This window comes from Wyeomyia smithii, chromosome 1 (genome assembly GCF_029784165.1).
Source record: "Wyeomyia smithii strain HCP4-BCI-WySm-NY-G18 chromosome 1, ASM2978416v1, whole genome shotgun sequence".
In the NCBI taxonomy this organism is placed as follows: Eukaryota; Metazoa; Arthropoda; class Insecta; order Diptera; family Culicidae; genus Wyeomyia; species Wyeomyia smithii.
Genome location: NC_073694.1, coordinates 157,983,026 through 157,997,413, shown reverse-complemented (window position 1 = coordinate 157,997,413; position 14,388 = coordinate 157,983,026). Strand labels below are relative to the sequence as shown.

The 14,388-nt window shown below is 41.2% G+C and overlaps 1 protein-coding gene across 1 annotated transcript in view; it reads right to left on the bottom strand.

Moving 5' to 3' along the window:
* Window positions 1-4,925: 4,925 nt before the first annotated feature.
* The window catches only part of LOC129718641 (uncharacterized), a 304,221-nt gene continuing 294,758 nt past the window's right edge, over window positions 4,926-14,388 (bottom strand). Inside the window, exons 5-8 of the mRNA XM_055669612.1 lie at window positions 11,272-14,268; window positions 11,026-11,216; window positions 10,664-10,963; window positions 4,926-7,147 (exon numbers count right to left, since the gene is read on the bottom strand). Coding sequence (XP_055525587.1) covers window positions 6,994-7,147; window positions 10,664-10,963; window positions 11,026-11,216; window positions 11,272-14,268 — 3,642 coding nt within the window. The 3' untranslated portion in view covers window positions 4,926-6,993. The remainder of the gene's footprint in view (window positions 7,148-10,663; window positions 10,964-11,025; window positions 11,217-11,271; window positions 14,269-14,388) is intronic.

Sequence of the window (14,388 nt, the reverse complement as noted above, 5' to 3'; positions counted from 1 at the left end):
TACTATCAGATACTCAATTTGGCTTCCGCCGTGCCAAAGGGACGAATGATTGTCTTGCGTTGCATTCAACAGATATTCAGCTGGCGTATGCTCGCAAAGAACAAATGGCGTCTGCGTTCTTGGACATTAAGGGGGCTTTTGATTCCGCTTCTATTGGCATTCTTTCGGGTAAACTTCACCGACAAGGATTTTCGCCAATTTTGAACAATTTTTTGCACAATTTGCTGTCCGAAAAGCACATGTATTTTACGCACGGCGATTTGGCAACTTTTCGAATTAAGTACATGGGTCTTCCCCAGGGCTCATGTTTAAGCCCCCTTCTTTACAATTTTTATGTAAATGACATCGACGAATGTCTGGCAAATTCATGCACGATAAGACAACTTGCAGACGACAGCGTGGTCTCTGTAACAGGAGCCAAAGCTGCCGATTTGCATGGACCATTGCAAGATACCTTGGACAATTTGTCTGCTTGGGCTTTACAGCTAGATATCGAATTCTCTCCGGAGAAGACTGAGATAGTAGTTTTTTCTAGGAAGCATGAACCTGCTCAGCTTCAAACACAATCATTGGGTAACACGATTTCTCAGGTTTTGGTACACAAATATCTTGGTGTCTGGTTCGACTCTAAAGGCACCTGGGGTTGTCACGTGAGGTATCTGATGAAAAAATGTCAACAAAGAGTGAATTTTCTTCGTACAATAACCGGACAATGGTGGGGAGCCCATCCAGGAGACCTTATAAGGCTTTACCAAACAACGATATTTTCTGTTATTGAGTACGGGTGTTTCTGCTTCCGCTCCGCAGCAAACACACATTTGATCAAACTGGAGCGAATACAATATCGTTGTTTGCGTATCGCCTTGGGTTGCATGCAATCGACCCATACGATGAGTTTGGAGGTCTTAGCTGGAGTTCTACCATTGAAAAACCGCTTCTGGAGCCTGTCTTCTCGTATTCTTATCAAATGTGAGGTCTTGAACCGTCCTGTGATTGAAAATTTTGAGAGGTTAATCGAACTGAATTCTCAAACCCGTTTTATGACATTGTATTTCAATCACATGTCCCAAAATATTAACCCTTCTTCGAATATTCCAATTCGCGTCAACTTATCAAATACTTCTGATTCTACTGTGTTTTTCGATACATCCATGATAGAAGAAACTCGTGGAATCCCGGATCATTTACGTGTGCAGCAGATCCCCAAAATATTTTCCAATAAATATCGAAACATCAACTGCGACAATATGTTCTACACTGACGGATCACTTCTCGATGGGTCCACTGGCTTCGGTATCTTCAATAACAATTTAACCGTCTCCCATAAACTCGATAATCCTGCTTCTGTTTACGTCGCAGAATTAGCTGCAATTCAGTACACCCTAGGGATTATCGAAAAAATGCCCACGGACCATTATTTCATCTTTACGGACAGTCTCAGTTCCATTGAGGCTCTCCGATCGATGAAAGATGTTAAGCACTCTCCGTATTTCCTGGGGAAAACACGGGAACATCTGAGTGCTCTATCCGAAAAATCATATCAGATTACCTTAGCGTGGGTCCCTTCTCACTGCTCGATACCGGGTAGTGAGAAAGCGGACGCTTTGGCTAAGGTGGGCGCAACAAACGGTGACACTTATGAAAGACCAATTGCTTTAAATGAGTTTTTCGCACTTGTACGTCAGAATACGATCATCAGTTGGCAAAATTCTTGGACTAGAGGGGAACTGGGAAGGTGGTTACATTCCATTATCCCCAAGGTATCGACGAGCCCGTGGCTCAAGGGGTTGGATGTAGGTCGAGATTTCATTTGCGTGATGTCGCGGCTTATGTCCAATAACTATAGATTTGATACGCATCTCCGTCGTATTGGGCTCGGGGAAAGTGGTATCTGTGCCTGTGGTGAAGGTTATCACGACATAGAGCACGTTGGTTGGTTATGCCCTGTACACCGTGACGCCAGGTCTAATTCAATAACTTTCCTCCGGGCCGAGGGTAGAGGACCAGCTGTTCCTGTTCGTGATGTCTTGGCGAGTCGTGACCTACCCTACATGTCCCTTATATACATTTTCCTGAAATCCATCCACGCCCCAGTCTAGTCCCATTCCTTTCCATCCACATTCAACAAAACGGCAAGAACACGTCATAGACCTCGATTTTGGAATCAGCAACTGAACCCCACACGAATCCGCTAGGACCTGAGAACCCGAGGCCTTTCGCGATATCTTGGCTTGAACAACAACAACGAACCATAACCAGCAACTGAACCCCGCACAATACTTCCAGGCCCCGAGGATTACATGCCCCTGTCCCAGCTCATGACATCGTGGCTTAGCAGAACAAATCCGTACATGCTGCATATCCATGGCCATTCGACGATCATCAGACGACCATTCAACTACAAAACATTGATTGAAAAATATATGCTAGTTTTAAGATAGACTAAATTTCAGCTCGTATTCGGCAGCGAGGATAAAAAATTTGCTTAAAGAATTTAGGTCATCAGATATGATTGGCGCCGTTAAACATTAAATTGTATTTGTGCCGTGTCAAATAAACGATAGGTGAAGAAAAAAAAAGTCCAATTTGATCATTGTTACATTGTAAAACTGAATAAGTTCGAATCGCATTATGAATATCATGGCGGATATAATTAACTTGTTCGCGCGATACTTGTTCTAAAGAACCCGACACTCGAAACCAGCGCATCGTTTACCAAAACGAACCCTGCTGTGTACCTTGCCCTTTCTCCAACATCCCAGTGATTTCTCGTGGAAGTGCAGAGGTGTTCTCGGCTTCCAATAAGCGAGTATCACGTCAACATTTTCCTATACAAATTCTTTCTTTGACCTGCATTATATAGGATGTGGCCGGCGCTAGTATTGCCTAAAATAAAGATTAAGGTCACCAGATTTTACGCATTGAGGATGCATGTTGGTTCCAAGCATCATCTGTTGGTTCTCTGTGTAATTACAGCTGATCTGGCAATAACGGAGTAGCAACCGCGGGCGGTCAATCATACTCATGCTCATAACAAAAAAATCTGTAAAATCTGTGTTTTTGGCAATATTCTGTAATTCTGTAATACAGATTCTGTATTGCTTTTTCAGTTCAAAAATCTGTAAAATACAGAAAAATCTGTATATGTGGCATCCCTGGGTACAACTTGCGTAGTCGTCGCTTTGCAACACCGTTCGTGGAGGGGCAGCTAGTTTATCGCAGAAACATGAAGCTCTCTAGCGCAGCGAACCACTACAATGCCAAATATGGGCCACAGTTCGTGCCTTGCCGAGTCAAAGCTAAAATCGGTTCTTCCTCCTACGAACGGCAAGATTTAGCCGGAAAAAGTATCGGTATTTGGCCTGCCGCTCATCTGAAGCCCGATTAAATCTCGCGTTACCACAAATGTACAAAAAAAATAAACACAACCAAGCAAACATCACTGTATTTAATTTCCGCTTTCAATGTTTATAACCACCATATCAATTGCTGCCTTCTCGTGCCATCGTAGCTCCATCCAATTCGAACTCCTGTGGAATCGATCCTAGATCCTACAAAAGAGAAAAACAATAGTTAAACAATTATACTTACCAAGTCACGGGAATGGCATCGCTGTCAGCTACCATACATTTGACGCGTTACCAACATCACTGGCACTGGCACCCGCAGTTTACCCTTATCTTATGTGAATTCGGGCAAACCGGCTAAATGTTGACTGCAACCATTAGTAGTATATCAGACAGTTTTGAGCAAATTTTCAAGGTTTTCACATGGTATGTGATATTCTAATTGATATTTAATACATTAACTGTGTCCCAAAGCAAAGTGAAGCAAACTGTGACAGCAGAAAAAGTAGTTTTGAGACAAACGGTACAGAAATAGATGTTCGTAACGCTTGAAGGCCACCATACCATTCCCTTGTACCAAGTGTTTCTGCTTCTGCTATAGCGTGATTTTTATTTACAGTGTAGTTTGTGTGATCCTGCACGTTATTAAGTTGAGATGGTTTTGACAGTTCCAAACCGCATAAGCATAAGTCGACATCGACAGGGTTGTGTTGTGTCAGGCTACATCGGTAGTCTTCGCGCACGTACGCAGCCATGTCGACATAACACTCTTATTCGTGAATTATATAATTCTGCATACTTCTTACTCATTTTTCTCTCGCAAGTCGAGAGAGTCTTTGGAAGCGCGTAAAGAGTGAGATAATTCACAATGTGCATCAAAATTAGATGCAAAATTATAAGTTTTAGGGGCCCCTAGCATAAATGATCAATATGTATTAATTTTAAGAGTTGCGATTGCGAGGTAGGAATGAGTGTTTGACTGAATGAGATGAATGTTTGAGTGACCCGAATGAGATGATAGCAAGAATTGTTTATCTGTCCAAAATATGATTGTGACGAGAAGGATAAAGTAAAAATTTAGGTTGATAGGTTTAATCGGTTCGGTTCTTGGTTCTGTAAGACATTTCTACTCAACATGTACGGCGATGACGAACAAAAAGGTTTTTATCTGACGCAACACCTGCCACTTCGATAAGAAGTATGTAAGATCTCTAGTATGGCAAATCAGGAGATTATAGTCGATTCTAATTTTGACAGATTTCGGATTGAGTGTAGGGCAGGATGGCCAGGCTCACTCCTTCAGTGCCTCATACAATTCGTTGATTCAAGTTGAACACTTTGTAGACTAACTAAAATTACTGTCAACTGTAGTGTTTTGAAGAAAATGCCCAGATATGCTCTGAGGCAGCATATCAAATTTATGGAATAATCGTAAGCGCAACAAACTATTTTATGTCAAGATATGATGATTATAATTCTTGGTGCTTTAGAATCACCATGAGCGGGAAAGGGTTAAGGGACGTTATTTCTCTAGCATAAGAAAACTTTCTTTCACTATCATGCAGTGACACAGCAAGGTTAATTTTCCTTCAACTTTTATTTCACATTGCAATAGGTGTGGCACCATCATTGGGATGGGCATCTAAACCGGGAGGAAAATACGTGATGTTCGTGTGGTAACACCTTTGGGGACAGAACTTTCTGTGCAACCTTATTCACGTTTTGGTTTGGGGTATAGTTTAAACACTTATTTGTTGTTTAATTTCATATCTTTCTTATTCAATCAACACAAAAAATAATACTTATTCTTAGTAGCAGTCGAGAAATGCGATTTTCTTGTCATTTGTCATCAGAGATTTTCGTTCAATGTTTTTGTTGATTTCGAAACAAAACTCTTTTGACACTTTTTTTTTCTTTAAATATTGTTATCTAATTCAGCTAAAAGACGTGTATAATAATGTGTTTAGAACCTAACTTTGTTTTCAGCTAGTTTGTTTCAACAGTTTGGGTTCATTTGCAACACAATAACTATATTGAGTGACATCATTATTAGGCATAAAGTCATACAATATTAACAGTAATTCTATACGTTTGCACCGTGAAGGTGTTATATCTATTCGAAGGTGAAGTAATACACTTTCAATCGACTCGAATGAAATTTGCTTACATATAATTTCATTTATAAACACACTACACTGATTATATTGGTTTAGATTCTCAACAATGGGGTTGCACTCTTCACCTTACAACTTTATCTAGTTTCCAATAAATACATTGTTATCTTAACAAATTAGCACAAATGGCCTTAATAATTTAGATTTATTATAAATTATGCAAAAATTGCACTCGTGCGCTACGCGTACGTTAAGGGCTAGAACATTGAATTCTTGAACAACTTCTCTTTTTTATATGAATCTCTTGCTAAAATGTGCACTGTTTTGCTCTGCTCGTTTTTTTAACGGTTATAATCGTTATACCTAGAAATTCTGCAAATAACAGAAGCCCATAACCTTTGGATAGTTTTGGAACCATTAGCTATCTAGCTTAGGGTGAGAACTTTAAATTCTAGCTTTTTTATCGCAAACTGTTTGCTGCATGTAAATCAAAGTTATTAGTCTGATTTTTTAAAATTCTAGCGTATGAATCTAAAAATATATTCAATGTAAAATATTTCAAAATATACGTCATATGTTTTAAAATATATGTTTTATGTTTTACATAAAATCTCTACTTTTTTAACGTTAAGAAAAAACCTACTGATGTCTGAATATTTCTAATGCAATTAATACAGTTTTTAGGTGCTGATAAAGCCGTAATAAGTTGCATTTCAAATGTTGGTTTTATCTGCCTTTCACCGATTAGTGAAAATCGGTATAATTGTTACGAACTATGTAAAACATAGTTTTCATTTTCTGTTTTTTTTAGGAAACGGAGACGGCCAATTTGATCGTACGCACCGACTTTTTAGAATTCCATTTTTGTTTTATTGTTTGTTTGATTTTAACTTTAATTTTGAAAATATTTCATATTGTCTCCCTTTTTTTTTGGTTTTTGTCATTTGACCGCAGGTCCTTGGCTTCAAAGGGGTTTTTTTTTCAGAAAGATAAAGCAAATAAAAGAAAGCGAAAATGTTTGGAAAAGACCAGATTTGAGTGATAGAAAAAACTAACTGAAACGGTTTTTTTTATATTTGATTTAAAAAGATAGTTTGCATAGCAATGGTATCAGGAGCTCTTGTAACCGCCACAGATCTCATTAATTTTCGACATATGCTGTTAGATAGAGATAAAATTAAGTGAAACATTTTGTTGCTTTACACGTTTGAGATAACTATTTAAAAATCTGTTACTTCATGTGTCGTTTTATATTTCTTTACATTTACCGCGTCACTCATGGAAAACGAGATTTTTAATACCTGGAAGTTACAAACGTGATTTTTAAATACTTTTCCAAATCTTGTTGACTCTAAAAAGTTTGTGAGAAATTCTAAAAGACAGTGTCGTTGCTATCTGATGACATAACAGTCACTCGAAATCATTAATCCAGAATTTGTTGTGGTTTTCCTCTGGATAGTGATAGTACCGAGCTAGAAATTTTCCTATAACGAATGCCAGGTTTGCGTGAAGAAGTGCTGCGCATTGATTTCTTATTTGCGAGACAGGCTCTTGGTGGATGTTTTCTCGATGTGGATCAGGATGCTGTTGGACGTGCCGAACGTTGACACCCGTATGTCGAATTTCCCGTCCAATCCCAGCGAGTGAGTCATTAATCTTGCATTTTCGATCGTTGAATCGCACAGTCTGTGTGGAGGGAAAAGGTGAAAATGAAATGTAAGAATTAATCTGTTGGATATGAAAAATGGGCTATTTTCCCGCTTTTGAAGTGGCGAGGGTTGCAAGATGCTAGCGATAAGCTGGAATATATGTTTGCTTAAATATTTTCATTACACTTTTGGGGCCGCCGAGGATTATAAAAATCTCTAGATTTCATTGCTTAACCTAAGTGCTTTTTCCATGGTGTTCATTCGTCGACAGTTCAAAGATGATAATAAAGAATCGACTTGTATTTATCTGTGAATGTTGAGTACTCAGAGTAAGTTATTTATTAAATAGCACAAGGGAGAACTGGTATCAGTGCTACCGTAGCACAATACTAACCGGCTGCAGCGTGCTTTTCAATCGTTCCGATAATTGGTGGTTTTTCAGTGATTTTAGTGTGAACAATTAGTTAAATTTCTGAAGCCTTTTCTAATTCGGGACACCGCATGTGAAATGTGTGAAGTTCTGTTGCATCCGAATTACATTCAGGATAATTTAAAAGACTGGGCGAACTCTTTCTAGGATCTTTATCATATTAAAACTTGTTAGTTTGGAAGGTTGAAAGAGTTGTTTAGCTATACCAGTTTCATATCATCCGAAAAACCTAAATTAATCCACCTAGCGGTCAGACCCAGCCTTTCTCATTCAAACTTATTATTTGTAAAAATGATTTACATGTACGCTTCAATCCAATAAAAGTATATTCACTCTTTGGGTTCTAAAATATTGATGTTGTAATTGAAGTATAAAATATGAAATTTGACGTAATGTTAGTGCTTAAGAAATAGCGAAATAAAAGAAATGACTTTTAATTCCGAACAATTTTATCACGAGCGATACCGGGAACGTTCAAATAGTACGAAACCACATTTAAATTATGTTGAGGCCACGTATATTGATCAAAGCAGGTATAAAATTATTAAATTATTTTAAATAGTCTTTGAATTTCTTTTCGTTACATAAATTTTGAACTACATATCAAGTTGTTATGAAGTTAGTTATTTGTAAGTTTAAGAGATAACTCGTTCGTATGACGCTAGTTATGTTAAATAAGTCGTGTAATCTTTGAGATAATAGACTCGTTGTTTTAACAATTTAATATATAACGGTTGTTTAAGTTCGATTATAATCGAATGAAATAGGAACGTATAGAGCAGCCGAATTATGAAACCACTTGTTCAATCATAATTCATCAGTTAACCCTTACTTGTTTTTCTATCCCCTAAACGTAATGTATTATTGTAATATTGACCTGTTTTCTATGTTTTTACACGAAAAAAAAAACACTTTTATTGACGGCAAAAGGACAAAAATATAACGAAACCAAAATAATGATTTTCGGACATAAAAAAACGTTTGGGGTGAAATGGACAGCTTCTGGGGTAATATGGACAGTGTTTGGGGTGGACAGGGTAAAGATGTGAGTTTTATAGTATCATTTGTTGCTTAATGCACAGTTAGGCATACGGAATGATAATTGCAATTCCTAGGCAATGCATAGTTCCATAGACCAAAAAAAAAATTACCCTTTTCCAATTATTCAAACTAGAAACTGAGTATGCGTTCGTGTGTCGCGCGCGCGTTTGTGTGTGTGCGTGCGTGTGTGCGTGCGTGTTTGCGCGTGTGTGTGTGCGTGTGTGTGCGTGTGTGCCAGTGTGTGTGTGTCAGTGTGTGTGAGAGTAAATGTGTGTCTGTGTGTGTCTGGGAGTGTGTTAGTGTGTGTGTTTCAGTGTACGTGTGTCAGTGTGTGTGTATGTGTGTGTGTCAGTGTGTGTGTGTCAGTGTGTGTGTGTCAGTGTCAGTGTATGTGTCAGTGTCAGTGTATGTGTGTCAGTGTCAGTGTGTGTGTATGTGTATGGCAGGGTGTGTGTCAATTTATGTGATATATTTCTTTTACCAAAGTTTCATAAGAATCGGATGATATACCAATTTTTGGTAGCACTTTGTTTGTTGCTGTGCCAGGCAATTTCAATGATTTTATGTTCGAAAATCTCAATTTCAAGCTTAACTTCGAATACCTGTAACTCTCTCAATTTTAATCTGATTTTGGATCAACAAGTTTCGTTTTGAAGGAAAAGTTATGTTTTTTTCCATTTCCAGCATTTACCAAAAATACAACCAGTTTTCAAATCATGTTTGAAACATCCTGCTGGAAAGCCAAATATCATGTATTTGAGAACTCATGTGTACCGTACAGTCTTGTGAAACAATTTGGAATGGTCGAATAATCAACAGCCTATGGGAAATTTACCGTACTTTTCGAATTTTTGGGTCGCGGCTTGCATATCGTCGCTTCAAATCCGTTAATCCCAAACAGTTAAACGGCGCAAAAGTTATAAATTTTTGACAAATGATTGTCAATTTTTGGCAACCCTAATTTAAGAAGGATTACCCGAAGGACCAAACAAAAAAGTACGGGGATGAAGTTTTTCGATAGAGAAAAAGTATAGGTAGTAATGTTGAGCATGATCTGAACAAAAAAAAATGATAATAGAAAGGTTTAACGGTATTTTAGCTGAATAACATTTTCTGATATCACAAATGAGTTTAGCAGCCCAAAATTGGCATTATAGGTCATTTTCAATAATTCTAGAAAGGCTTTCAGGTTTTTTCCAACTTTTGTTTAGAAACCCGCCACTGTGCAGGAGATTAAAAACAATTTGTGTACAGATAATTAATCCCGGATTGCCTGCAATACTTTTTACAGTTCATGCTTCGTACACCACCGTTTGTCCGTCCGATTTTGTATGCCCGCGGAATCAGTCTAAAACTTTCTAGGGGTGGGCTGAAGCCCCCCCTAGCCCTCTGGTAGTAGCGCTCATGAGAACCTAACAGTGAAGCTGTTTGGCAGAGAATAAACTGTTTTATATCACAGAAAAAGTGTTCCACAGGTGTATCTCTTTTTTAAGAGACAGTTTTCTCAACAAACAAAAGATCAGTATTCTTTTATTTTCTTTCACAGTTGCTCACTCAGACTGATAGTTGTAAGGCGGCATCCATAAATTACGTAACGCTCACAGGGGGGAGGGGATGAGCGTTACGACTTGTTACACAGGGGAGGGGGGGGGAGGTGAGTTAAACGTTACGTAACGAAAAATCTCTGGAGAGAAACTCCAAAAACGAGCATTTTTATCAAGGAAATCCTTCTGCAGCGTTACGTAATTTTTATGGGGGGGGGGGGTAGGTGTTGGCGTTACGTTTCGTTACATATGGGGAGAGGGGTCCAAATATTGGGTTTTTTGCGTTGAATGGATGTCGCCTAATTACTCATCATAATGTGAAAATACTCCATCAAAACGAAATCTTATCTGAAAAATTGCAAAAAATTAAGTGATGCCGAGTTTTGTGAAATTTGCACTTGGTATTAGACGTTTCACTTTTTCCTTATATGCTATTTACTGTTTTAATATTTTTCAAATTTGAAACAACAAAAGAACAACAACCCTGAATCTGACCCTGGGTATATAGTACACTGTTAACTGTTTAAACCTGACTCACCTGATGTCGATCTCCATGCCGCGTATATCGGCACAATTGCTGCCGATGGCGATGATCTGCTCCTCGCTTAGACCGGTAACGGTGAGTCCCATCCAGCGGAGCAGCGGAAGCGAACCAATCATGGCATGGATAAACAGCGACTCGATTCGCTGTTTTTTCGGTCGATCTAGCACTAGGATACCGTCCAGCTTGAGGTGACTTATCGGACTCAGCCGGAACAGCTTCGAGATGCTCTTGAGGGTACGTTGTGCGTCGTCCAAATGAATGATCCAATTGCAGATTTTCAAGGTATTTAATGAACTAGTTTGGATTGTAAAGATAATTGACCAACAAAAAATTAAACACTCAAGTGGATAACGTACCTAAAGTTAGAGTTGAGCGTTGAGAAGAAATTAGTGATGTCCTTATCGGAAAGTATGAACGGTGTTGATGAAGTGGTACCCAGACCGCTTCGTCCTGGGCCGGACAAGTCAAGCTCTCTGAGATTCACGAAACCGATCAGGTACGGTAATACGTGAGGTCCTTTCATTGAAACGTGGTCGGCGAAAATTATCTGGAGGTAAATTTTCTATTAGTGGTGCTTTAAAGATTAAAAAATGTAGCCATACCTGAGCGTTCGCCATTTTGAGATTAACCACAGAGCGGCATTCGTACGCAGATGCTGTCATGACAAGGTCACTCTTGAACATCGGCACGTTCAGTCGACAGTTGTTGAGACCCAACTCGCGAACCGAAGTGAGTGACAGGAAGCCCCGTAGGGAAGCCAGTGTGGCGACGTTTTCTATCCTGAAACTCCAGCCATCTAAACTAAGCAGTCTTAGTGTAATGCAACTACCCAAGGCACGTGCAGACATTCCTACGGCGGCGTCCTCTAGGGCGATCCTGGGTGATCCTAGGCTCAACATTTGTAAACTAGGAGATTCGCTAGCGCCCAGTACTGTTGGTAGTATTTCACTCAGCCGAGAAGCCCCTTCTAATTTGATAGAGTGAAGAGTGGTGGAAACCCGAACAGTCTCTCCTAGACACATGGAATCCTCGAGAGAGAGTTGCGCTTTACTAAGATCAAGTCCATGCAGGCGTGAGTAAGAATCGCGTGCTGCGAGTAATAATTCGTGGAGAGTTCCAGAATTATGGGGCCCTCCATCGCAAGCGGGTGTAGGGTACCAGGTTCGAGAGATTACAGAATCCGTGCTTCGTTTATCTGGTGGACCATCCATCGGTTGTCGCGGTAGCGTAGCTGAGCGACCCATGTTGGAGGTTGAGTTGAGAACTCCGCGGGGCAGTGATGAAAATATTCCAGTAGGGTAGGATCGTGGTGAAGGCGCTCCGGTAAGTGAGGATTGCTTGATGAGACCTGAATTGCCGGAACTGCTCCCGGAACCTGATCCCATGCTGACACCACTGGAGGACGGAGGATCATCCCGTGCTCCCCAGCTTGATGCCAGAGCAAGATATGAGAGAGGGCGTGCCATTAGCAAGCTAGCGAGTGCACCAACAGCTCCTCGCTCACATCGTAGATGGGGAAATGATAACCGGGTGACGTGAGGGCATTTTTCCAGCATGGAACAAATCTGAACCAGCTGCGACGTACAGAGGCCGAGATCCAATATAAGATTACTAAGCTTCGGTTGGCGAGGGATAGACCTGCACAGACCTGTCACTACTGATTGCAGTTTTAGAATAGGCGGATCTTCTTCCAGCAATGTAAGTATCAGTTCAAAGCTCTCCAGTCTAGGTTTCAAAATAGCTTTCGATATGCAAGTAGCTAGAAAATTTATATCGGAGTCGCGAATGTCATTCTCTATCAGCGAGGTGATTCGAAGCGTCGTAACGCTTTCGTTCTTTGATAATGCATCCAGGAAAATATCCATCACGTTTCGGGACTCCAGGAGCATGTTCTTCTCAATCTGATACACCAATTCGAGGTTTTTCAACGTACAGGTTGGGCTTTTGACGGCCAAGCCCCAACCCTGCAATTCGGACGGCGAGGATTTAATCTGCACCCAGATTGGTTTGGCTTCCAGTGGGGGAATGGGTGGAGACTTTGAGATTCCCAAAATTTCGCACAAGGCGGTAAGATTAGCTTCCGTTTCTCCACCGGCCAGTGCCAGTGAAAATATTGTTTGAGGGCTCAACCAAAGAGGGGTCAGCTTCGATAATAGCAGATGAGCTCGGGCTCCCAAAAGGGACATGGCGTAGGTGAGGACTTTAAGAATTTCTGGTTCAACTTCGTCTCCAATGGCGAGGCCCGCAACTTCCGCTGCCAGAAGCCCTGGCCGACTGGCAAGAGAGACAAGATAGTTCGCAGCCAAGAACTCAGCGATTCCCGGACAGATTGTTGTATATTGGAATTCAGATTTTTTCTTGGCAGTTCTGCCGAAAACGGGTGCCTTATCCAGGCATCCAATTATGTTCGTCTCAGGCGATGAACAGTACATTTTCAACTCGGCCGAACTCACCGTCGAGCGTTTGGTTTTCAAACAAAACAATGCTAATCGGCCCAGCTCTGTCACTTGGGTGTGTGAAGAGTTGGCTGCTACGCAGTTAAACACGGATGCTATCACATCGATTTCATCGGTCAGCAAATCGCCTCCGTTCGAGTTATAAATGGCCGCAATGGCTAGGCAACCCAGTGAAGTTCTCGCAATGTTCCTCAGATAGCGACAGTTTTGCACACAATCAATTAGTCTAGTCGGGGCACCCCATTGTCCACCGCCGAGCAGGGATACGGATCGACCCCAGGCAACACCTTCGAACGTCACGTGTCGTTGCATGAGAGGCAGCAGCTCCGCACATGAAGATGTTACACTAATTAAAATTACCCTTGCCTCCGGAAAAAGCCTTCCCTCCAGCAGATCGGTCACATCCTTTTGCACAGTTTTGTTTTTTCGTGATTTATTCTGAACATCGTATCCATCCAACACGATAAGAAGCTTACTCTTGAGCGATTCTAGTGAGTTCCACGCTGCACTGAAACCACCAAAACCGGATGCAAACGGACTTGGCGGGCCGCGAGGTAGCAGTTCCTTTCCTATGTAATGCGCCAACGATCCTTTGAGTTCATTTAGTGGTATAAAAAGGGATAATGCTACAGGTTGACCTCGCGGAGGCCATGGTGGATCTCGACTCCAGGCGTACAATATCCGGAGGGCGAGTGCACTACGCGTAACCCATGGAGGACACTCGATGAGCACGCGTCGAGGGGCTTCCAGGAAGGGTCCATCTTTTGTTTGAACGGCTGCTAGAACTTGATCTACCGTGATGCACTCGTTTAGACCGTGCGAGTGGATGTGCAGTCTTAGTTCGGGTTCGAGTCGGGCAGGACAGAGAACGCCTGGTGATACCGGTTGAACCCAGGTCGGTAGAACGGGTTCCTTTAGAGCTAACTCGGTGTACAAAATTTTCAAATAGCGAGCCAGCCGAGCCTGCGGGTCCCGTCGGCTGTCGGAGGCGAGGCATGCTGGTGGTCCCGGTGGAGAGGGACATTCGAGAGACACGTACGAACCGGACAGTTCGTACTCAGTCCGGAAGGAGGTTGGTGTAGTGATCTGGTGTTGCTGCTGCTGCTGCTGTTGCTGATGGTGGCCGGATTTCGTTGGATAGCACTGCAAATCAGAGGGGAGAAAAGGAGATAAATTACAATTGGATAGTATGTAAGTTTCTTGACGCGGAAAATAAGAGCATTTGCATTCAGAGCCCATAGACGGAGATGGATTTTCTTATAC